This window comes from Mauremys reevesii, linkage group 4 (genome assembly GCF_016161935.1).
Source record: "Mauremys reevesii isolate NIE-2019 linkage group 4, ASM1616193v1, whole genome shotgun sequence".
Taxonomy (NCBI): Eukaryota; Metazoa; Chordata; order Testudines; family Geoemydidae; genus Mauremys; species Mauremys reevesii.
In genome coordinates, this window is record NC_052626.1 from 96,742,778 (window position 1) to 96,768,589 (window position 25,812).

Sequence of the window (25,812 nt, forward strand, 5' to 3'; positions counted from 1 at the left end):
TCCTACTAGTAGTCTTTTGTGCCTTTGGTGACAGATGTTGCTGAATTAACTCTGGCCCTGGAGAGTGGATGGAACTGTTTTAATATTCTCATCTGTTCTTCATTAAGTGCCGACGGTGTACTCAGCACTGCATAAGTCATAAGGACAGAGACCAAACCTGGCCTACTACTCAGCAGTACCATATTTACTGGCAGGAATTCATGTTTGTGGGCCTTGAGGAAGAAGTGAGTTTTAAAATGGCCCTCTTCACTCCTTGCAGTGCGTGTAGTGTTTGGGAATGGCTAAGGCTTTGAGTCCCACAGGGTCCAATCTGGTTGATCTTTTTGTTCAGTGTGAAGCCCCTGGGAGGGGGAGACTAGGAAGCATGTTTTTTGCTACCGTGTCATCAAAAAGCTGATGATCATCTGAGTGTCTCCTGTTCACCTTACCAAGACAGAAACTTTCCCTGACTTCCCCAATATCTGTCTGAGTCTGTGACCACTCTGAAAGCCACTGAGCTATTGAAGTCCTCAAATAATGGTTTAAAAACTTCAAGGTGCAGAGAATCCACCAGCAAGTGACCCGTGCCTCTCACCGCAGAGGAAGGCGAAAACCCCCCCAGGGCCTCTGCCAATCTGCCCTGGAGGAAAATTCCTTCCTGACCCCAAATATGGTGATCAGCTAAACCCTGAGCATGTGGACAAGATTCACCAGTCAGACACCCAGGAAAGAATTCTCTGTAGTAACTCAGATCCCATCTAACATCCCATCACAGGCCATTGGGCATATTTACTGCTAATAGTCAAAGATCAATTAATTGCCAAAATTAGGCTATCCCATCATACCATCCTCTCCATAAACTTATCAAGCAAAGTCTTGAAGCTGGATATGTCTCTTGCCCCTACTGCTCCCCTTGGAAGGCTGTTCCAGAACTTCACTCCTCTGATGGTTAGAAACCTTTGTCTAATTTCAAGTCTAAACTTCCTGATGGCCAGTTTATATCCATTTGTTCTTGTGTCCACATTGGTACTGAGCTTAAGTAATTCCTCTCCCTCTCTGATATTTATTCCTTTGATATATTTATAGAGAGCAATCACATCTCCCCTCAGCCTTCTTTTGGTTAGGCTAAACAAGCCAAGCTCTTTGAGTCCCCTTTCATAAGACAGGTTTTCCATTCCTCGGATCATCCTAGTAGCCTTTCTCTGTACCTGTTCCAGTTTGAATTCATCCTTCTTAAACATGGGAGACCAGAACTGCACACAATATTCCAGATGAGGTCTCACCAGTGCATTGTATAATGGTACTAACACCTCCTTATTTCTACTGGAAATACCTCCCCTGATGCATCCCAAGATGGCATTAGCTTTTTTCACGGCCATATCACATTTGGTGGCTCATAGTTATCCTGTGATCAACCAATACTCTGAGGTCCTTCTCCTCCTCCTCTGTTACTTCCAGCTGATGCGTCCCCAGCTTATAACAAAAATTCTTGATATTAATCCCTAAATGCATGACCTTGCACTTTTCACTATTAAATTTCATCTCTCTTCCTTTCAGCCTCGCTTAGTTGGTGGCAGTGGCAGGTTGCAAAATACATGTTTCCTGTGTGAGAAGATGTTGTGTGGTACCATTCTAGCCTGTCTGCACACAAGTGCACACAAATGTAGGGCCACAAGGATGGGTGCCTTGTAAATGTACTATTAGTAATAATATTTTTTTAAAAAGCTGTGATGTGGAGTGTGTCTCTGTCCCCCCATGGCTATTAGTTTCTTTACTGATAGTAAATGCAGATTTTGTAAACAAGATTAAACCCTTCCTTTTTTTTCATAGACCAGTTTCCTTCAGTTGATATTTCTACTGCATCTTCCATTACGGCCATGTGTTTTTCTTAGGTTAGGTTACAACCTCAGCTGATCTTAGCCCTCTGAAGAAAATGCTTTCTGCTTCATAGGCATTCAAAATCTCCCAGACACTATTAGTATGCTTGACATTGCTTTGAAATTCTTCCAAGACACAGCATTCTGCCACCTTGCCATAGCTGTGAAGAAACCCTTTCAAAAGGGGGAATCCTCTAAGTACTTCTTGGGGTTATTCTGATTGCTTGAACTTCCTCAGGGAGCCATGCCAAGAGCAAGCATTTGTTTCAAAGGTTCTCCTTGCAAAGGAAAATTCAGAAGACTTTGTACTGAAGGAGGGTTTGGGTTATTTTTAAAGGATAACCCCTATGTTAGATTTTTAACAAAACATTTTGTGCAGTGAATCTGCAGTATTGGAATCCTTAAATAACTCTTCTAAAGCAAACAGCAGAGGGGAAACACCCAGCAATAACAGGGCCTTCAACAAAAGCCTTTAAAAGATGTCCCCTTCCATCCTGCTGAAGACATGAAAATACTCTCAGGGGTGATCCTCCCTGTCCAGGTGAAAATCTTCAGGAGTCCCCTACAGGCAAAGCCCCAATGAGATAGCTTTGCAAGAGGTGTCTTTGCAAAACAGAGTACAGTAAAACCTCAGAGTTACAAAACCTTGGTAATGGAGGTTGTTCATAACTGAACAAAATATTATGGTTTTATGGTTCTTTCAAAAGGTTACAGCTGAACACAGGGCCGGCGCAACCCATTAGGTGACCTAGATGGTTGCCTAGGGCGCTGACATTTGGGGGGCAGCAACTGCGGTGGCCAGATATTCGGCCGCCGCGGTCATCGGCGGTATTTCGTGGGGGACCTTCCGCCGCCTCCGTCAGGGGCAGAATTTTGGGGGCAGGACCTTCCGCCGCCTAGGGCGCCAAAAAGGCTGCCGGTGCTCCTGGCTGAACAGTGACTTAATACAGCTTTGAAACTTTACTATGCAGAAGAAAAATCCTGCTTTTAACCATCTTAATTTAAACGAAACAAACACAAGCAGTTTCCTTATCTTGTCCAGTTTTATTTTTTAGTAGTTTAACAGTACTGTCCAATATTGGCTTTCCTTTTTTTTGGCTCCTTTGCTGCCTGATTGCATACTACCAATTCCAAATGAGGTGTGCATTTTTGTTTTGGTGACAGGCCCCTCCATGGGTGTGCAATGAAAGGGTTAGGGCACAAGGACTCTATTTACACCTTGATAATTCCTGCAATAGTGTCCATTTACTAAAACTCAGTGAGCTCTTCTGAGTGCCCTCATTGCTCCCAGCTAGCACCCCTGGGGCACAGGCCATTCTAGTTGAGAGTAAGAAAATGGTTGGACCATGACCTGGCCCCCATACCAGCTAGAAGAGCTGACCAGCTGAATGGGGGAGTATGTGCTACATCCCCTCAGTGAGTGAAGGAGCCAGCGCACACACCCTTTGTATCTCTGGGTGCTCTGTGAATTTGTGCCTCCTGCTTGGGCAGCGTGCTTGTATGCTGCTCCCAATACAGGACTGTGCTAATAGTCCTGTAGAGACTGTATAACTTGATGTATGAGCGCTAGATATTCAAATCATGTTTGTCTCTCACTTCTTTAGTACAAGAGTTAGTAACTGAGTGGCATAGTTTCACCTTGATACATAGATGCTATAAAGGCACATTGTCAGCCACATCTGAACCTATTTTTGTTATATGCTAATCACATTTTCATGGATTCCAGGAGACTTTTTTCGTTATAAATAATTAGGTTTGGTTTAGAATCTGCCTTGCACAACTGTCCCATTTTGTCAGCATCTGTATTGACAGCTCCTACTTAACATTAAGATTTTAAGTGAATTCATGCTTCTTGCAGCAGTGTAATTAATTAGTCTTCACAAATAGAACAAAGACTGACAGTGTGTAAGAAAGAAAGGGAGGACTTATAAGTTTGATTAATTGGAGTTTACTGGGAGACTGGGTAATTGTTGTTTATAAACCATATTATAATATTTGTTACATCAGTGTGTGTTTGGAAAACTGTGTGTGTGTGTGAGAGAGAGAGAAAGAGAGCGTTAAAATTAGAGGAGACCGAGCCTAAAATTTCATATTCAGGTTCAAACTCCCCTGAAGTTCAGCTTATTATAGAAATTAAGGTTTTTTTCCAGCCTATTACAGAGCTGGAGTTTAGATCTAACTTTGAGCTTCCCCAAAATTTGGAAAAAAGAACGAGGAGTACTTGTGGCACTTTAGAGACTAACAAATTTATTTAGGCATAAGCTTTTGTGGGCTAAAACCACTTCATCAGATGCATGCAGTGGAAAATACAGTAGGAAGATATACACACACAGAACATGAAAAAATGGGTGTTGCCATACCAACTCTAACGAGACTAATCAATTAAGGTGGGCTATTATAAGGAGAAAAAAATCTTTGTAGTGATAATCAGGATGGCCCATTTCAAACAGTTGACAACAAAGTGTGAGTAACAGTAGGGGGAAAATTAGCATGGGGAAATAATTTTTACTTTGTGTAATGACTCATCCACTCCCAGTCTTTATTCAAGCCTAATTTAATGGTGTCCAGTTTGCAAATTAATTCCAGTTCTGCAGTTTCTCATTGGAGTCTGTTTTTGAAGTTTTTTTCATTGAAGAATTGCGACTTTTAGGTCTGTAATTGAGTAACCAGGGAGGTTGAAGTGTTCTCCGACTGGTTTTTTAATGTTATAATTCTTGACGTCTGATTATTCTTTTGCATAGAGACTGTCTGGTTTGGCCAATGTACATGGCAGAGGGGCATTGCTGACACATGATGGCATATATCACATTGGTAGATGTGCAGGTGAATGAGCCTCTGATGGTGTGGCTGATGTGATTAGGTCCTATGATGGTGTCCCTTAAATAGATATGTGGACAGTGTTGGCAATGGGCTGGATTAGTGTTTTTGTTGTGTGGTGTGTGGTTGCTGGCAAGTATTTGCTTCAGGTTGGGGGGCTGTCTGTAAGCGAGGACCATTGGCCAAACCGGACAGTCTCTACACAAAAGAATAAATGGACACAAATCAGACGTCAAGAATCTTTCTTAGAAAAGGCAGTTGAGCTATTTAGAATTGTAGTTTTCAGAAACTAATATTTCTTGGTAGCTTTTAAATCTGGATTGCCTACTTTATGTTATGTTTAGAAATACATAAGAGGACAAAAATGTTATTTTCAGGTTGTTGTTTATTCTCATGCCAGAACAATTACCTGGTTCCTGTTAAATATTCATGGTGATCATCAGTTTTTCACTGGGATTGGTTATATTTATTGCCTCTTAAATAATTCCAAGTCCTTGAGGCAAAGATGTGCAAAAGTCTTTTAAGCTACTTTCTCATTTGATTATACCATGGGGTGGCTCATCATCCAGTGAGCTCAAACAACGAAGTTGTATCTCTCCTCCCAGCATATGCTGAACGTAATTAGGCGCCAGTCCAGAAAAGGCTTTGTAAACATTCTGAATCCATGCCACATTCCTTCAGTCTCAGAAGCTGCCAAGTGCCTTAATGCTATATTCAATCCAGTTGTCTAAATGTATAAAATGAATGGCTGAACTAAGTGTCTTCCTGGTAGAATATATGCACATAGGTTGGACAGACTTGGAGAGATTCAGTTTTCAGTTCCAGAACCTGATGACCTGCCAACCCACCTTCCCTACTCACTAGGGACAGGACTCAAGGGAGACCAGTGTGTGAACTCTTCTGGGCTAGCTTCATCGGGAAGGAGCCATCCTTGCTCTCTTCTTGTCCTATGGGGGTGTTGGTACCAAAGGCCAGGGATTTCCAGTAGTGGTGTTACAACTTGATGGTGTTCATGTCATAACGCAAGCACTGGCACATCCCAATGAAACTCTGTTTCTGCCAAATCGATCTCGCAAACATTTGGGTTCAGTTCAGCAGACTCAAATGGAGCTAGTTCCAGCACATTTGGGTTTCTGCCTGAAGAGCATTCACTACGCCATTATGTCTCTTGTATTGAATTTGATGTCTTGATTCTATTATTTTATAATATAAAGCTCACATTATATAAGGTGTAGATATATAGTCCCCCTGCAAAACAAACAAAGAGCTAAGGATCAAGTGGATTTCCTCAGGCACACTAAACACTTAAAAGCAAGGAAATCATAAGCCAAGACAACACTCACAACTAGCAATACCACTTTCTAAGCAATAGCCCATCTCTGTTGTGATACTCAATGCCAACATACACTTAAATAGAAACATCAAGCTAATGTGATCAATGGATTGGCTAGCATTTGCAAGGTATGAAACTTGTGGATAGGTCATTCTCAGTAGTGAACCCTGGTTTTTGAATTCACTCTCAAAAGAAATACATCTCACTGCTATCTGGGCTGTGTTTAAAGGAAGATGTAAGATGCATCTATTTTCCATGCCTCTTGGAATCTGGATTTTCTGGGATCATCTGATATGCAATTCAGTGGCTTGGTTTCCCCACCTCTAAGGTTATCTAGTTCTGAGCAGTGAGGTGTGCATATGAAGGGCTACATGTGACCTCTCTGAGGGAAAAGTTTGCAGTTCTATATATACCTTGTACAATGCACCCAGATACTGCTGGGATCAGTGGTCAGTGCACTGGCCTAGGGTGTAGGAGACCTGGGTATAATTTCCTGTTCCACCATGGACTTCCTCTGTGACCTTGGGCAAGTCACTTATCCCTTCTGTGCATCAGTTCCCATTTATAAAAATGGGAATAATAGCACCGCCCTTCTTCACATGGGTGTTGTGAGGATAAATACGTTAAAGATTGTGAAGTGCTGTGTGAGCTACTGATAAATACTAAATAAGTAGGTTTTTGTTTTTGTTTTTACTACTACTATGAGGCTGGGTGCATTGGTTAAGGAAGGAGGTCTCTGGAAGTAACTGCTTAGATGATACTGTAAACATTGTCAAAGGAGTATCAGCTTTGTTCTAAGATAATTTTTGGACAGCCCAGTATATGTTGGTTGTGTTTCTCCTTAACATCCGTATTCTGTCTAAAACCAAAAGAATTCCAGTGTACCTGTTGAAAGTGATAAGACACTGCATTACTGTATAGTGGGCTCAGTTTACTGACTTCAACTAGTACTGTATATTTTTTCTAGGTATGGCAATGTGGAGGTAGTGTTGAGGTGTTGCCTTGCTCCAGGATTGCCCATATTGAAAGAGCCCATAAGCCGTACACAGAAGACCTCACTGCTCATGTCCGAAGGAATGCGCTAAGAGTGGCCGAAGTCTGGATGGATGAATTTAAAAGCCATGTTTACATGGCATGGAATATACCCCAAGAGGTAGGTTGAAAAGATCACCAGCATGCTAGGATTGCCTTAGCTCTGGGCCCAAAATATGGGCTCTAGTTTCGGACTACATTTAGCCGCCTTTATTCATATGGAGTAACACCTTCCTCTGTGAGCAATTCCATTGTCTGCAGGTTATTTAAAAATGACTTTCTTGCTGTGTGGCTTTTTTCTTGTTCATTGTTGACCCTGCAAGACTCTTTGAAGTTAGTACCTGCAGGAATGCAAGAGATGAAGCTTATATGCAATGTTGTAGCCATGTTGGTCCCAGGTTATTAGAGAGACAAGGTGGGTGAGGTAATATCTTTTTTTGATCCAACTTCTGTTGGAGAGAGAGACAAGCTTTCAAGCTTACATGGAGCTGCTCTTCAGCTTCAGATTCATGTCTATCTCATTGACTGGTATACTTTTTACCTGTGTTAGAGTGAAGCCCTGTTGTACAATATGGGAGTATTAAATTTCTACCAGTCTTGCTGGAAGGGTGTCTTTTTCTTTTTCCTACTCACCTAGTAGGGCTGGAAATCTCCTTACGGAATAAGTGGCATTTCATGGTTCTAGGTCTCTATATGCAGATCATATTCCTACTTATGTTACTGTGAGTAACACTTACTGTTTAAAAAAAAAGGGGGGGGGGCAAACAGCAGCCACAGAACTGGAAGCCAAAATTATTAAAAGCAGAATCTTGATTTTTATAGCTATGCTACATAGCCCTTAATGCGTGTGTGTCAAAGTCCTCGCTACATGCTGTGCTGTTTATATTTACTAAATAAACAATAAAGAAAAAGGTTTAAAAATGTTAGAAATTGAATATATACCTCTACCCCAATATAATGCTGTCCTCAGGAGCCAAAAAATCTTACTGCGTTATAAGTGAAACTGCGTTATATCGAACTTGCTTTGATCTGCCGGAGTGTGCAGCAGGCCTCCCTCCCCTCCCCCCGGAGCGCTGCTTTACCGCGTTATATCCAAATTCATGTTATATCAGGTGGCATTATATTGGGGTAGAGGTGTATTATATTATTTATTATTAGGTCAATTAGTTCATCCCCTTGAAAATACAGACTACAGACACACTCCTATACTGATTTGTAGAACTACATCATGGGCCAGATCCTTATTCACATGAGTGGTCTTTGCTCAGATGAGTAATCTGACCCCATGTTAGGACGAAATTCTGTTCTCGGTTCTACTCATGTAAATATGGTTATAACTGCCTAGAATTTATTGAAGTTATTCTGGATTTACCCTAGCATAACAGAGAGCAGAATTTGGCCTCTCATTTTAGTTTTGATTCCTTTAAATGAATCTATTTGCTTTGCAGTTGCAGCTTCCTCCAGCTGTCTCTTGCTAAAGAATATAGCACAAAACAAATAAATGAACTCAAGCAATTTATTTAATTTAATCTTTTTCTAATAAAAAATCTATCACAAATCTTTCTGAACAATTTTGCAGCTGCAGTGAAACTGGTATAATTTGTCCTGTTACTATTTTTCATGGTAAAAGTAAAATGACGTACTTTGCCTAAGTTAGTTTCACCACATCTGGGGGGAAAAAGGTAATTTTAGCTAGGAAAAGACAGGTTTTTTTTTCCCAGTTCAGTAATGGGAGTCTCTCTTGTGGAACTGCTCAGAAGGTTAGAGGTCCTAAATATCTGTCTGGGTCAAGGGGGTTTGGTTTGATTGCTACTGATAATGTGCTTGCACTTATGAGCAGAAGATCTGGGGAGGGAAGGAGTGGGAAGATATAATGCCATTACCAGAAGAAAATAAATCACATTAGCTAAAACTAGTATAAAATGAAAATGCTTTACACCAAAGCAAAATTTCCTCTGGAAATGGGGTGATGGTGGGAAGAGGCAGTAACTGGCAGGGAAGCAGCAGCCACATCTCCATTGTATCTCTTAAGTTCCCAACTTTTTTCTCTTAAGACTCCCTAGTAATGCATGTGCTGAGTAATTCCACAGTGGCAAACAAAAGGGCAAAGAAGATTGGACCCAGCAGAATGTTAGATGACTATTGTGTCAGTGGTTCATATGTGTAACGTGCTACTGTGGAAATGATTGAGAACGTGAAGCCTGCTATAGGCAGCACAGCAGACCCCTTGAGGTGACAGGCATTTTTATTTATAAGGGTTTCTCCTCTGCACAGAGTGGAAATGACCAAGAGGAACATGAGGGGAAGGGTTGTCTGGTGGTTAAGACTCAGGACCAGGGCTCAGCTGATTAGAGTTCAAATCCCAGTTTGGCCACAAATTTTCAGCAAAACCTTGGCCAGGCCATTTAATTTGTCTGTGTCTCAGTTCCCCATATGTAAAAGGGGATAAAACGCCTTTCTTTCTCCTACCCTTGGGGGCAGGGTCACTCTCTTATAATGTACCTAGCATGTCTCAGTTGGAGCCTCTAGGTGCCACAGTCGTATAAAAATGGTATCTTCAAGGTAGGAGATGTTCTAGTTTTCATATGGTTAAAAATCCATGAAACCTGAGCCTGGCAGTGATTTGGTATTAGTTGCAAAAGTGTCAGAGGAGATATGGGCCCTCAATGAGCTAACAGAAAATCCCTCTAACAGTGAGGAACTATCTTCTTGTATAGATGTGTCAGGCTGGGCCCTGCTCCTCCAATGTCCCAATCCTGGCATAGAGGACATATTGGGAGCATGCAGGGAGCATGGCGGAGTTTGGCTCCTCTGTGGCAATCTGGCACTGGCTTAGAGTCCGTTAGGGATCCCAAGTCACCTGGCAGCAGCTTGATGTTTCACTGGGGTCAGAGCTGGCTCAAGAATCAGGAAGCTGGCTCCATTTCCCTGGCACTTCCAATCTGCTATACTAAACTTTGCTCATTGCCCAAGAAAATCTAGCTTACAGACTTAAGTGAGGAAAAACCCCAGTGGGAGTAAAGAACCCAATGAAATCACCATCTGATCTTTTACCAGTATTGTTGGTGAGGGGAAAAAGAAGATACGGTACAGGCTTACACCCATCGGCACATACCAAATCAGTCTGAAAAGGAAACCAACATCATTAGTGTGGGAGGTTTTTTCTCTCTATCGAAAGGGCAGGAGTTATGCAATCTGCTGTTTCTACAGAAAAAGTGTCAGAGAAGAGAAAGAAAGAACATCTCTTTTTTGAGTTGCTTTAAGAAGCAACTCAAAAAATAACCTTGACACAGTATGTGGAACATCCGTGCTACAGATTACCAGGAGTGTCATAGGGCACAGAGCTAAAGGGATGAAGAGCAAGGAAAGTATGGGATTGATTATGTCAAAGTCCTATATCCCACTGAGTGACATTAGCTCCGTTGCACCTTTCTTCATCCTAAAATTCCATTCAGGGTGGAATATAAACTATGGACACTCTTTAAGCCATAGCTAGTTTCAGGAAGGGACAAAATAATGATGCTCAAAATAGATGCTCAAAGTGGGTGTGTGGAAGAAAAGGCAAATTGGCCCATCAGATATTGTTGATTAAACATTTGTACAAGTGCAACAGTAATTATGTGTTTGGACAGAAATGAAACATACTTGCAAAATAGAGGGATTGGAACCATTATAGTGGACTTTTTTGTTCACCTGTATCAGCCAGGGCTTTTCATGCAGTATGCTGTTCCAAAGTAGCAAATACCCAGTAGAACCTACTTTTTCATGGAATAATTCCCAGAGCTTCAGAGAGCTCCTCAATCAAATGTGTCCAAAGATTTCAGAGCATCAAAGTCCAAAAGGAGGGAGCTTGTCCCATTTGGCAGGAAGAAGTGGCTACTATCTTGGGATCTTTGTATTTGAAGCACCGAAAGCTTTACTCAGGCACTCAGATAGCATGATGAGGAGTGTAGCATAAAATACCTACCTAAACAGACTCAATAAGCATTTTAAAATGGAAACAAAAGTTCAGAAGTGCCAAGTGAAGGGATCTCTCTGAAGAAGTCATCCTCTGAGCTAGAAAATGAAACAGAAATACACCTCTACCCCAGTATAACGCGACCCAATATAACATGAATTCGGATAGAACGCGGTAAAGCAGTGCTCCGGGGGAGCGGGGCTGTGCACTCCGGCGGATCAAAGCAAGTTTGATATAACGCGGTTTCACCTATAAAGCAGTAAGATTTTTTGGCTCCGGAGGACAGTGTTAATGGAGGTAGAGGTGTATGTTAAAAATGGGATAGGTAGGAGGGGCTTGTGAGATTAGGGATCTGTGGGTTCATAGAATCACTAACAGAATGAGATTGTCATCTCTGGGCTACTTTTTAACATAATGACTAGTCGATAGTGAGTGAAGGTCATTTCAACCTGTGTGTTCTATAGTAGTAGCCAGTAAATCTCAACATTTACCAATAGTTATTTGGGGTGTTGTCCTGGGTTTCCTGTAAAGAGGGGAAATACAGAAGATCTGAGAATCAGGCTGTGGTAACCAATGGTAAATTATGACTTGTTATGGTGGTAACTATATGTAAATAAATTGATATTCTGGTGATTGGTGATTAGTCCTTCAGACCCCACACAGAGGTTTTTTCTTGTTTTCACAAGTTCATCTCACCATCAGCTGAGAGCTGGCTCCCCAGTCTTATGGGGCCTCAGTGGGCCAAAGACTTTCCAGCCCCTCCCTAAGGACCAGGGGTCCTGCCTGTTGGGGGGGATCAGAAAGAAGGCCTTGAGTCAGTTTTAACTCAGGCTGTTAACTAAAAATCCGCCCTTTGTCTCTCAGAGTGATAGAATTTAAGGCCAGAAAGAGCCACTAGATCACCTAGTCTGACCTCCTGTATAGCACAGGCCACCGACACCACCCAGCACCTGTAATGAGACTGCAGTTTTACAGCCCATAGGAGACTAGCCTGTTATGTGCCAGAGTAGGAGGAACCAAGGAACACCAGTGCCTGAGACCCCCATATTGACAGGGAGATGATTAAGTGAGATATACCCAGATAGTCCTGCCAAGTGACCTACACCCGCCTGCTGCAGAGGAAGGTCACCGCATGTTGTTGGTCCCTGGAGAATCCAGTTAGAACCAGTATATGTGAGCCTCTCTCCAAGAGGTGGATCTCTCTGGAAGTTTTACAGCCTGAGTGAATTTACCTAGCTACTCCCGACTGCTCTTAGTTCCTGAAGGTCTGTGGTCGCCCTCCCCCAGGGAATTTCATACAGTTCCCTCAATAGTATATAAACATTTCCATTTGTAATACAATGAACTCCTAAGATACTGAAACATAATTCAATAAGGTTTAAATTAATTCAGTAAGGTTTGCTCAGGATATCGTCACATCTGTCACACATGATTGCTCCATGTTAAAGTTAATACATGTTCGTGGGGGGAAGCATGAGGAAACATGCACTGCCACTAGCTAAGTGGCAGGACCTTAATCTCTAGTGTTCTCAGTCCAGCATATTTCACAACGTGTTTATCTGGCCAGTTTAACACATTGCTCCTTTATCACCATCTTCTTTCTCTCTTTCTGCCTCATTATCTCCATATGTGAAATGGGGCTAAGGATAGCGACCTCCTGTGTAAACTGCTTAGAGATCTACTAATGAGAAGCCCTACAGCAGAGCTAGGTGGTATTATTAACTATCAATCTGCTCTATCTCTGTCTTGCCTACAGCTTTTTCCCATGCCTCCAGTGACATTCAATTCTCAGCTTCCACTACATACAAACTGGCCTCTGCTATACCCAAACCAGTGTACTGTGTGCAAGCTGGTTCCCTTTCCAGTTGCAGGATCTGGTTGCATCTTTACAGGGTCCTGGCTCCTTAGAGGGCTAATCAGTCTAAGGAGCAATAAGCACTGCAGCATGCTATGTTGCATGAGAAAGGAATGGGGATGTACTGGAACCCAGGAGGAGGGCAGCTGAGCATCACTATACATTGTAAATTCACAGAGCTCAGGGTAGATAAAGGAGTCATCCGAGGCCACAGGGATAGTGGGTAGGCACAAAGGCAGATGTCCAGAGGGAACCAGTGACCTAGAGAGAGAGAGATGTCCTCTGACAAGGAGGAAATGGATTGGCTGAGAGGAGCATTCATAGTCTTGGAAATTGAGAAAAGCATTCAAATGCAAGCTCTAAATACCCTCTGTAGTAGTGACCTATTGTGTATAGGAGGTTTTTGCTGGTAGGATTCAGACTGACTTGTAAGAGATTGAGTGCTTGAGCTGAAGCCTCAGGGACACCTGATTCTCTAGCCCAGCGGTTCTCAACCCACAGGGCCACATGCGGCCCAGTTAGCACACAGCTGCAGCCCAGCTCAGCTGTGTTCTAAAGGGTGGCCCTTGGGCCAGGATCCCAGCAGGTGAGAACCACTGATCTAGACAGTCACATTCCTGACCAGGAGAGAGAGATCAATTTGTTAATTAAGAGGCAGTTGTATATAAAGATAGATGAATGATTTTTGCCAGGCATAGTTTGAGTTGCACCTATTTGCATCAGGCCTGAATTTGGTGCAAGGTATTTAATAGACTTTGCTAGTGTGGAAGCCAAATTTACTTTAGTGCCAGTCAGGAAATGCCCGCATTGTAAAATATTCTTGCTCCAGATAGTGTTAATTACATAGCCTGTGCTTCAGACCATAAAATCAGGCTCCTATAAAGCTATCCTTTTGATATACTAATGAAAGAGAATTCAGCATTTCCTAACATAATTTTAAAATCCTGATGTCAGCAGACAATGAAGACACTTTGGGCATTTACGACTCAGGCAAGGCCTGCTATTTAACCAAATAGATTGTAAGATTTCTCTCTAAAGTTTATTTATAATAAGTTTTGTTCTGTTATAGTGAGCTGTTATATTGAGCTGTATGCGAGAATGTAATTTACAGTAAAATGTCTCATTTTACTTCCTGTCAGAAAGTGGCGATGGATCTGCATTTAGATCTATCTCTAAAAATCTCTGTTGCATGATTTTAAAGGGATAAATTATTGAGCTCCACTTACAGGATTTTTATGAAACTCATGTTTCATGGACTCCACAAAATTGTGTCACACCAGCCAAGGGTTAGCCGTAAAAGTAAAAGATAATAAAAGGAGGGGAGGGAGAAATTCTGCAAATGCTTTTAACAAAAACATCAACTGAAATTTTAATGGCAGTATAAAATAGGTTGGCTGAGATTTCAAAAAGGCGAGCAGGAATTCTAATTTTCACAATGGAACAACAAAGTCAGATTTCAGAAATAGGCAGAAAAAGGAATACATTAGTAAATAGGCCACAGTTGAAAATCAGCAATCAGATTGTGTCCTGGGCAACTTGCTACCTTATGCCAATTATTTCTGGATCTGAAAACCTAAAAGGACTAGAGAATTACGGTGGAATTCACTACAGTCCAAATCCAAAACTCATATAAGTCAGTGGGACTCTTTCCATGGACCACAGTGGGGTTTGAATGAGGCTTAAGAATATGAACTGTGTTTATAATACTATGGTACACATCCTCTTTAAACAGTGGATTTATGAAACATCCATTGACATCAGAATCACTTTACACCAGTGTTGCTGATCCAGTGGAGAAATCAACTCTTGTGTTACTGTTCCTCACTAGAGTGGGCATGGTAGAGAGACAGTTTTATCCTAGGAAGAATGGCTTTTATGTCACTGATACGTTTTCTGTTTTTCTGACCCTTTTATGTGCGCAGGATTCTGGAATTGACATTGGTGATATTTCTGAGAGGAAGGCCCTGAGGAAAAAACTACAATGCAAGACCTTTAGATGGTATCTTGTCAGTGTGTATCCAGAAATGAGAATGTACTCAGACACTATTGCCTATGGGGTGGTAAGGATCTTGTTTACCTCGATCATTTAAAAAAAAAGAATAATAGTGGAAGTAATTCATGCAGACAATGCGTGGTTTCAGGTAGGAGCCAGATCAAACTGGGAGTCTCTAGTTAAATTGATGGATTGACTGGTTAGTTGACAAAGACTGTTGTGCTACAATACTTCATGCAAATACATTCCTGTGTATTATTTTCTTTGCCTGCTCTTTTCACAGATTTTGTTAAAGTGAAAGATTTCTGGGGGATAATTTATTAGATGCTACAGAGCTGTTGGCTGGAAACTATGGTGAATATATGTAGTTTGTGTGAATCCATTCAGTGCACTTAGTTTTTCTCATACAAGCACCTTAATATAATATCAAAATCATGTATCTAGAGGTTCATACAGACATGTATGAACCTAAGGATTCTTATTATCATTGCATACTATTTATGTTACAATAGCCCCTACAAGCCACAGTTGAAATCCGGGTCTGATTATGCTAGGCCGCGTACTAAAACATAGTAAGAAACAGTACCTGCCCCAAACAGTACCTGCCTCCAACCTAAATGGAGAAAACAGACAACAAATAGTAGGGGAAATGAGCACAGAGAGGTAAAGTGATTTGCCCATGGGCACAAAGCAGGTTAGTGACATAACCAGAAACAGAACCCCTATCCTGTGCCTCATCCATTAGCCTGCACTGCCTTCTGTGAATGAAAGTAATCTCTTTGCACTCAGGTCCCACTTCTGAAGCCTAAGTAGGATATTTCACCAATAAGTGCAGATCATCAATGCAAGATGTGGAGGAAGACACCCCGGTTTGAAAACTGGGTTCTCTGAGTTCTGCAGTTTGCCAGTGTGGTTCTGTGGAGATCTAGTAGGATCCAGGGTTGCCAGGTGTCTGGTTTTCGACCGGAACGCCTGGTCAAAAAGGGACCCTGGCAGCTCTGGTCAGCATTGCTGACCAGGATGTTAAAAGTCCGGTTGGCGGTGCAGCAGAGCTAAGGCAGGCTGGCACCGTGCTGCACCCTAGAAGCAGCCAGCAGGTTCAGCTTCTAGGTGGAGGCGGTGTGGGGAGCACAGAGCTCCACATGCTGCCCCCCGCACTGGCTCCGCACTCCCATTGGCTGGGAGCTGGGGGGACGGTGCCTGCAGGCGAGCACAGCATGCAGAGCCTCCTGCCCCCCCCCCCGGAGCTGGACCTGTGCCGCTGACTGGGACCTACCTAAGGTAAGCCCCTGCCCCAAACCCCTCATCTCCGGCCTCACCCAGAGCCCTCACTCCCAGTTCTGGAGCCCTCTGTGATACACCCAGGCCAGTTGGGAACAGCAGAGTAGTCAAAGGGAGATATATTGGCCACTGGATAAGCAGTTTTCTGTTCCCTGAGTGACCAGAGCAGAGGCTGCTCCAGGCTAATGAGAACACCTGACTCCAATTAACCTGCTAAGAGTCAGGTGAGGCTGTTAAGCACCTGACTCTAATTAAGGCCCCTCTGATGCTATAAAAGGGCTCACTCCCATCAGGCCAGAGAGAGCCAGGGAGCCAGAGGAGAGGAAGTGTGTGTGAGGAACTGGGATCAAGAGGCACGAGGAGCTGAGAGTGAGTATGGATACTGCTGGAGGACTGAGAAGTACAAGCGTTACCAGACATCAGGAGGAAGGTCCGGTGGTGAGGACAAAGAAAGTGTTGTGAGGAGGACATGGGGAAGTACCCTAGGGAGTTGTAGCTGTCGCACAACTGTACCAGGAGGCACTCTAGACTGTGGCTTCTACCAGAGGGGAAGGTGTCTGGGCTGTTTCCCAACCCACAGGGTGAATCTGTGAGGTGAGCAAATCCGCCAATAAGCACAGGACCCACCAAGGTAGAGGAGGAACTTTGTCACACCTCCCACACCCCAACCCCCTGCCTCAACCTGTAGCCCCCTCCCACACTCCGAATCCCTTGACTGCATTTCTGGCCGCACCTCCAGCCAGAGCCCTCACCCCCTCCTGCACCCCAACTCCCTGCCCGGAGCCAGGGCCGGCACCAGCTCAGCAAGCAGGGAAGGGGCGGCCACAGGGAAGGGGCGGCACATCCGGCTATTCGGCGGCAATTTGGCAGCAGGTCCCTCAGTCCCTCTCGGAGCGAAGGACCTGCCGTCGAATTGCCACCGAAGACTGAAGCGGCGGTGTAGAGCTGCAGATCGCAATCATGGCTTTTTTTTTTTTCCTGATTGGGGCGGCAAAAACCCTGGAGCCGGCCCTGCCCAGAGCCCCCTCCTGCATCTTGAACTCCTCATTTCTGCCCCCAGTTAGAGCCCTCACCCCCTCCTGCATCCCCCCCTACCCCAGCCCAGTGAAAGTGAGTGAGGGTGGGGGAGAGGGAGCCACCGAGGGGTGGGTGTAGTGAATGGGATGGGCCTCGGGGAAGGGGTGGGGCTAGGGTGTTCTGTTTTGTGCAATTAGAAAGTTGGCAACCCTAGTAGGATCCTGTAGGACAGTAGCACATTTTAGCAAATGGAATGGCTCTGTACTTGAAAGGTATTTTATAATTATTTGACTGCTTTGAATGGTCAATTGAAATTATAGTGCTGGCTTTTCATGCAAGTCAAATAGAGAATAACCCATCGAAAAAGTAATAAGGCAAAGTTCTTTTAAAAGTAATAAGGATTGTAGAAAACTGTTAATGGCAGGGCCAAATTGATGCCTCGATGTGAGGAGATTGACTTCACTGGAATTGTGCTCAGTTACACTAGAACTGAAATTGGCCCAGATTCTTTTAAGGGTAGATTAGGCTTCCTAGTAAATGGGCGCATATTTCTCCTGCCAGCATAGAAGCCTGGAGTATTTTTGATCACAGATATAAATAGTAAATGACTGAAAAAGGAAAAACACAGGTGGAATAACTGAGTTACTTGACACATCCTTCTTGGACTAATTCAACATTGATTTGACAGGCACAGATGAAAAGCACAGAACAGGCTTCTTAAGATTTTGAATCTCCTGAGCCTGTCTCAGCATCCACAGAAGGATGCTGACAATACCAAATAAGCTTGGTATACAGCAAGAGTGAGTGTTCATACATCACACTGTTACGTGATGCAGAACCAAAGAGCCCAATATATAAGTCCTCAGGGCACCTCTGGTCAATAGGTACATATTATGAGTATGCCACAACAAGGGACATGATATAATCTATTGACTGCAGCATGTCAGTACATTAATGGCCTCATAATTTAGCTGGAAACTGTGGTGGGAAGTCTTATTCCACTAACTGAAAAATGCCTGAAAATAATGAACCACATGACAAAGCATCTCTAGAGTTACAGAGGCTTGCAAGAGACATTGCATTAGGAAATAAAAACACACTGTCACCTGACCTTCATCGAGGGAGTGGTATTTGGTTCCCATGTCTGTTCTTCCTTCATTTCTTCTTTTCCACTTGTTTGCTAAGCTTGTAATGAAGGAAGAAGTGCCAAGGAAATGCAAATCAGCTGCTAATTCAGATTTTAAATATTGAAGTGTTTACCTGCTTGGATCACTGCTCTGCACTTATCAAAGATATCGGATTTTCTTTGTTTTTTGGGGGGGGATGGAAATTTTGTTGTCAGTAATGAAAAAAATTAACAAAAATGCTGCATTGTTACAAAAGGAAATCAGAATCAATACCTTTTTTCATTATTTGATCAGCTGGAGACTCAGATGTTGCCAGGCTCCATTTAAGATTGTAAATTAGGCTGTGTGTGCACTTGAAAACTAAGCAGTGTATGATAGAACTGGATTAAGTGCAGTTGGTCAGGTGTGCACGCTAACCGTATGAAGTCTTGTGCTTTTGCCCTGCATCCATACTAGTGGTGTTTTAAACCATCTCATTTGACATAGCCTCTGAGTACCTATCTCACAGAAGCAGTGGATTCTGAGAGATTTCAAAAGGCCACTAATGCACTTTGGGACAGTAGTGTGTAGACTCATTGGACTGGGTCATCTAGTTCATATCCACGCTGGCACTAAAAAGGAGAGAAGGTCTATAGCAGAAATAAGGACAGAAACAGTTAAGTAAGTCGAGAAGACGGCAGAGGTTTATTCATTCAAACAGTGTAAGAAACATAACAAGAATAGTGATGATCTTGAATTGAGAGAGGAAGTGCAAGTAACAGTAGTGACAATGGAATAAAATGGCAGCACTATGTCATTAATGTCAATAATAATGAAAGGAAGAATGGGTTTATGGTTAAGGCACTCAGGAAATCTGAATGTAATTTTCAGCTCAGCCAGAAGACGATCTGTGTGACCCTGGGCAAGTCACTCACCTCTCTATGCTACAGTTTTCTATCTGTAACATGTGGCTAATACTTCCTTTCTCCCACACTTACTGTATCTCTGTAAACGCTTCAGGACATAGACTGTCTCATCATGTGTATGTGCATGTGCATTGACTAGCACAATGGGGCTCTGATCTCACTTGAGCCCATTGCTGAAATGTTAATAATAACGATGTCCCCTGAGCTGTCCCTGTTGTGGTGCAACTCTGCATCATGCTAGCTTTGGGTAATATGCCCAATTCAACCCAATGTGTCAACAGAACAAACAGCAGCAAAGGATTAGGTTTATTGTGGTTAGGTAATTTAGATGAATTTATAGCCCATTGATATAATAGAAACTGAGTAAGAAGTTCAGGATTTAATCTACAAACAACAAGAGAATACAGCATATAAATGTACAATTGTACTATTAAACATGAAATATAAAGAACACCACACCATGGAAAGGTCACGTGAATTGTCATTGTCCTTTCCAGGTTCTGATGACATTACAAACCATTTTGCTTTTTTTTCTATGTCTCAGAGGTTACCAATTCCTTGCTGGCAATATCTCTTTTTGGCATATCGTCCACTGACATCTGTAACATATTCCCTGTCAGCCTGATCCTATAACCCAGGGGTAGGCAACCTATGGCACTGATTTTCAGTGGCACTCACACTGCCCAGGTCCTGGCCACTGGTCCGGGGGGCTCTGCATTTTAATTTAATTTTAAATGAAGCTTCTTAAACATTTTAAAAAACCTTATTTACTTTACATGCAACATAGTTTAGTTATATTATAGACTTAGAGAAAGAGACCTTCTAAAAACATTAATATATTACTGGCACGCAAAACCTTAAATTAGAGTGAATAACTGAAGCCTCGACACACCACTTCTGAAAGGTTGCCGACCCCTGGTATAACCACTGTACACACAGAAACATCTGTGACTTCAGTGGGAATTCCATGTGTTGATTGGCTGTCGGATTGGACTCTAAATGGAAAACACAGAGACTGGCATTTCCAGAAAGGCTCAGTATCCATAGATTTTCAGAAAAACAATGAGAGTTGTTGAGTGCTGACCACTTTGGAAAATCTGTCCTTAAGTAGGTGCTAAAATGGTGAGCTATTTGGAAAAATCTGGTGACACTTGTGAATGCCTTTTGAAAGTGTGGTCCTTAGAGGGCCAAATTCTGCCTTGGTTCATGCCATGTGTTGAAGTTAATAGGGTTCTGCTATGTTTAAGCCAGGGAAGAATTTGATCCAGCTGTTTTCTCTTCAAATGAACTCTTAACCTCACACAGACAAGTGTCTTTATTATGAATGTTTCCTTCTCTCGAGTAAATATGATTTTCTTGCAAATAAATGGAAATGATTGAATATAGTCTGTTCTAACACATATTTGGTTTCTTTTTCTCTGTGTCTATTCTAGCTGCAGAATTCCCTGAAAAGTGATTTGTGCCTTGATCAGGGGCCAGACACAGAAAATATTCCAATCATGTATATCTGCCATGGAATGACACCACAGGTTAGTATGACTAATGATCTCATATATGGCTGCTGCTTTTAGTAGGCTGTGTAGGAGGAACCATATTGTAACCGTTAATGTTTTTTCCTGCTACAGTACCTCCTTAGGCTGTTTTATTAAAGATTTTATAGAAAATTGGAACATTACTTGTGCCATAATGTCGAGAATCACTTGTGTATTAATTAGTTCTTTGACAAGGAAGCTTATTTATTCATTTTGGAAGACTATAAGCAACAAGAGGCATGAATTAGTGCTACATTTACCAGGAATTGTTGGCATAAGCTTTTGTTATTGATCTCTTTTAACTGTGTCCCTGATAGGAATGCAACAGTAAGCTCTAAAGAAGATATTACGTATTTAAAACAAAATTTTCTCTTTTGGGCTGCTGTATTTACTGTCGTTGTTCCGGGAATTAGAAAGGTACAACACCCTACTTCAAACTGCATTACAGACATGTACAAAAATAAATTAATACCTGCAAAAGCCCTTCATTCCAAGCCCTTTTTACATTCCCTAATACATGCTCATTTTGTTCAGAATGGGTCAAAGACTCAAATTATCAAAGCCCTTGCATTTACTTAAACAGTTGGGTTTAATAACTGACAAACAAGAGTTTGAGCATATAGCCTCTTCTTGAGTTACTAACGATCTGGACGCATGTGAAAGCATTCTCATGCAACTACCGAAACTACCACCTGCGTGGTCCAGAACTTGCCTGTCAGAGACAGACAGTGCAAAGTAGTTGACATTGGAAGATCACTTAAACAAAAATTGATAGAAGGAAAATAGTAATATTTTGATTGCACATTGTAGAGTAAAATACCCCTGTATTTTAGAATTCATGAGGGTGATTGAAAGCATTTACTCCCTCCCTTTCCTAGTGCGTAGTAATAATCAGTAGAAAATTTTGCTCTGATTGTTGTTTTATGCAAGCATTGTACAAAAGGACCTTGATACTCTTCATTTATATAAATGTGTGGGATGTGGTGCTGTTCATGGAACCATCAATTACTTGATTTGATTACACGGCAAAGGAGGATCATAACACTAGCTAGCTAAGACATAAACAAGTGCACACCGAAAAGGTAACATTGACTTTCCATCTATGGGTAACTTACTCAGTTGGAAATTTAAACCTGATGAAATTGTTGGTGTTGGTTATATAATACCTTGCAAAGTGATGTGTTCTGCATTTTCAGCTGTGCACTGATTTCCTTTACTGAGAGCTTTTTAATATTGATCACTAGAGGGATCATGCTTGAGTAAATTATGAATGATGAAGAGAAAAATATCGGAGAGTCCCACTTATCACATGCACCCACTGCATAGACTGCGGCTTATTTTTCACATAAGTACACTGATAACTAGTGTTTTGTCTCCAGGAGCTTTTTAAGCTGGTCCTCATTGATGGCTAAGTAACTACCTACCTTCGGTGTAAATCACAAATTTGCTGGAGTCATTATTCTTCACCTCCTGGGAAGATGCCATAATGCTCTTCTGGCATATCATCTGTGATAACAGTCTACATACACTGTTGTAAATTAAAATTGGAAATTTTAATTATAGTTAAGAGGCAAAAAAAAAAAGCCCCCTTAATTAGCACCGTTCATCATTCACTGTACAGTGAACTATTTTTGAACGTCAAAATTCTGCATAAATAAGATACTGGTAACAAAAATATGGGGATGGGAGAGAGAGAAAAAGGAACCGTCATGATGGGAGCATGCTTCTTTCATAATTACAGTGTTAATTGCATCTCCTCACCCATTAACATGATTTTAGGATTTTTTTAAAGCTATGACACTGACTCTGCCTGGGATTAGAAAATGAGTGAGATGTCTCTTTAAGGAGGAACTTGCTGTTTCCCCATTAAAGGACGTGTACTTGACCCAATTGTGTGCCACTACTGTAGCATAAAAGACCCATAAATGACTGAATAGGCATCTGGAAGATTTCCTCTGTGTAGAGGGAATCCCCATATTTGCATAAACCCAAGCCTCTTCCCAGCAACTGGCACAGAGGGAGTGGTTGGTTCAAGGTCCCTTTGCATATTCTGGCAGCTCACACCTGTGGCCATGGACCTAACACTTAGTGTTAAGTTTGTTGAAGAAGAAAAAAAATAGTTGGAAAGCAGTAACACTGTTTAGTGACGAATACTGGCCCAGTCCTGAACCCCTACATGTGAGCAGTCCCAGTGAGACTAATCAGTGGGACTTGTAGCAGGGGTCAGAACTACTGGTGTGAACAGGAGTTGCAGTATGAGGCCTTGTGCTAGAAAAATCCCATACTCTTCATGTCTGAGGTCTATTCATTTCTTAGGCTACGTCTACACCGCCAGCATGGGTAGCAGCAACAGAAGCATAGCTTGGGCCTGCTGAATACTCAGCGCCGCTAAGCCATGACTCTGCTGCCACTGCCTGTGCTACTGCAGCTACCCTGCTGTTTATATTCATGCAAGCTTGATGAGAGCTAACACAGGTATGCATACACAACCGGGGGAATCACACCCTTAGCTCATAGGGTAGACGCAGCCTGAGAGGCGTTTTGGCTCTTCCAAGACCATTCTAGTATTATGGAGAGGGAGGTAATGTTCAGGAAATTGTGTAGTTTAAATAATGTTCTACCCTGGCACGTGATGCAATTTTTACAACTTCCTTAATTCTTTCTCTCTCTTAGGCCTGGTCTACACTGGGGGTGGGGATTGACCTAAGATACACAACTTCAGCTATGAGAATAGCATAGCTGAAGTCGACGTATCTTAGTTCGACTTACCTCGCGTCCTCACAGCGCGGGGTCGATTGCCATGGCTCCCTCATCGACTTTGCTTCTGCCTCTCGCCGAGCTGGAGTTCAGCAGTTGACGAGAGAGCTATTGGGGATCGATTTATCGCGTCTACACTACATGCAAAAAATCGATCCCTGATAGATCGATCGCTACCCACCAATCCGGGGGGAAGTGTAGACGTACCCTTAGAAATTGGTTTCTTCCTTCTTCAACCGGTGTAAAGTGCTCACTGGAGATGAACCTTTCATTTTCCTTATCGGACCCTATGCTTTTTAAAGTGCACAGATATGCTAAGTAGAGAGCATCTTATAGCTGAGTACCACAAGGCCAATGCACATATCCTACCAGGAGAAGAGTCACAGTAAATAAATAAATAAAATGTGCATAAGCACACTCCAGAAAAATCATTATAGGGTAATAGCACAAGATGCACTGGACCAAGAGAAGAAGAATTCAGGGCTTGTCATGCATTTCAGTACTTTGGTTTTCACACAGCATTCATATATTTGATAGATTTAATTGCAAATAAGTCGGGGTGGAATGCATTTTAAATAAAGGATGTGCTTTGTGGACTTAAATAAAACCCTTAGAAATATGTATGAGGATGAATTCAAATGATCCCAAAAAACAAGTTAAAAATGGAAAAGACCCATTAGGTCATTAGCCCATCTGCTTGACAATTCAGGGTTTTTCCCTAAGCTACTAGTATTTGTTCCTAATACTTTCTCCATTCTAGTTTTAAACATTCCAAGCCAAAGAGCTTCCTCTATTTCCCTCGGGGGACTATTCTACAGCCTAACACATCTCACTGTCAGGGAGTTTTCCCTGATATGCAGCCTAAATTTTCCTTTCTTCTCATTCCTTCTAGCTGTATCCTCTTTTTCCATCATGAATAATTTCTTGCTCTGTGCTAACCCCTTTCAAATAATTGAAGACTCTGATCTAGTCCCCCTTTTACTCATCACTTAGTCAAGCTATTTGGCATCAGCTCTTGAAATTGCATAGCTGTGGAATGTGTAAATGACTACTCTTTTCTTTTAGCATGATTCACACACATGGGATGATTGAACTCTTTGGAAAGGGAATAGTGAAGTTAAAATATAAGAGTGCATCGCACTGTTTTGTGGTCAGTGGCAAGTATGTCAAACATCCCTTTGTAACTAAAAATGCTTTCAGAAGTGCCAAAGAACTGCCCTGAAACCGCATAATGGAATAGCCAGAGATTGTCTCACTGCACAAAACAACAGCTGTTTTTAAGAGGCATTAGAATTAATAATGAGTGAGCCTAAAATGTTTGAGGCTAACCAAACTTTCACTGACTCCTGTCACATGATTGCTGTACAACTAATAAAGAATTAATGTCTTGTAAGCCCTTCCATACAAGAATCTCAAAGTACTTCAATGAATGACTGAATATGCCTGTGTGTATATTATTGTCACCATTATACAGATAGGAAAACTAAAGCACAATTTTTCTGTGATCACACAGTGAGGAAGTGGTGGAATGGAGAAGAGAATCTTGACTCTTAGTCCCCTGTTCCGTCCACTAACAAGAACTACCTACCTATGAAGGACTTATCTTCCCATCTAGTATTAAATAATGCATCACTTTTCTCTACATGGTCATGCCAACAAGACCATCTCCATGCAATTTCCACTACGTGTGACTCATATTGTCTTGTCTTCTATTATTCAACCTTTGCAACTGGCCAGTTGTCATTTGTCCCAGCCTCTCGCTCTCTCTATCCCATCATGACTCCTAGTCTTTTCTTCTTGTCTGTATTTTCAGCTTAGTATTTTGAGGCCAAATTTTCTGTTGGTGTAAATTGCCATAGCTCCATTAAGTTCAACAGAGCTGCACTAATCTACAGCAGCAGAGAATTTGGCTTGTAATTGTTTTTTAAAATAGAAACAATGGAGAAAAGGAGAAAAAATGCACACTTGCATATACAGATCAGGATATGGTACAATGAAAAGAGGAGGGAAATTGGCTTTTTACCTACATATATTATTTAAATGCACATTTAAAGTTGTCATAAACTTTGTGAGTGGGTGTGGGAGTTGGTGTGTAATTTACACAACACAAAATAGTAACCTCTTATTCTTTTCAATCAATGTAATTATTCATTGGACTCCGGATGAAAATGCTCCATTCTGTTATGTTTGGAAGCATAAATCCTACCTAGTTTGTTCTTCCTAACAATGGAATGTATCCAGAGGCAAAGAGCCTTTTCAGCTTTGTAAAATAATGTTGTGGATATTATCCAAGTATCTATAAATATTTATGTTCCCACCAATTTGCTCCTTTGAATATTAATATAGGCA

The 25,812-nt window shown here is 41.9% G+C and overlaps 1 protein-coding gene across 6 annotated transcripts in view; it reads left to right on the plus strand.

Annotated features, from left to right (window-relative positions):
- GALNT18 (polypeptide N-acetylgalactosaminyltransferase 18) overlaps window positions 1-25,812 on the plus strand; it is a 496,636-nt gene that overhangs the window by 381,999 nt on the left and 88,825 nt on the right. For all 6 annotated transcript variants that reach the window (XM_039538363.1, XM_039538360.1, XM_039538362.1 and 3 more), the window contains 3 exons: window positions 6,974-7,159; window positions 14,774-14,911; window positions 20,608-20,703. In XM_039538363.1, the coding sequence (XP_039394297.1) occupies window positions 6,974-7,159; window positions 14,774-14,911; window positions 20,608-20,703 (420 nt within the window). The remainder of the gene's footprint in view (window positions 1-6,973; window positions 7,160-14,773; window positions 14,912-20,607; window positions 20,704-25,812) is intronic.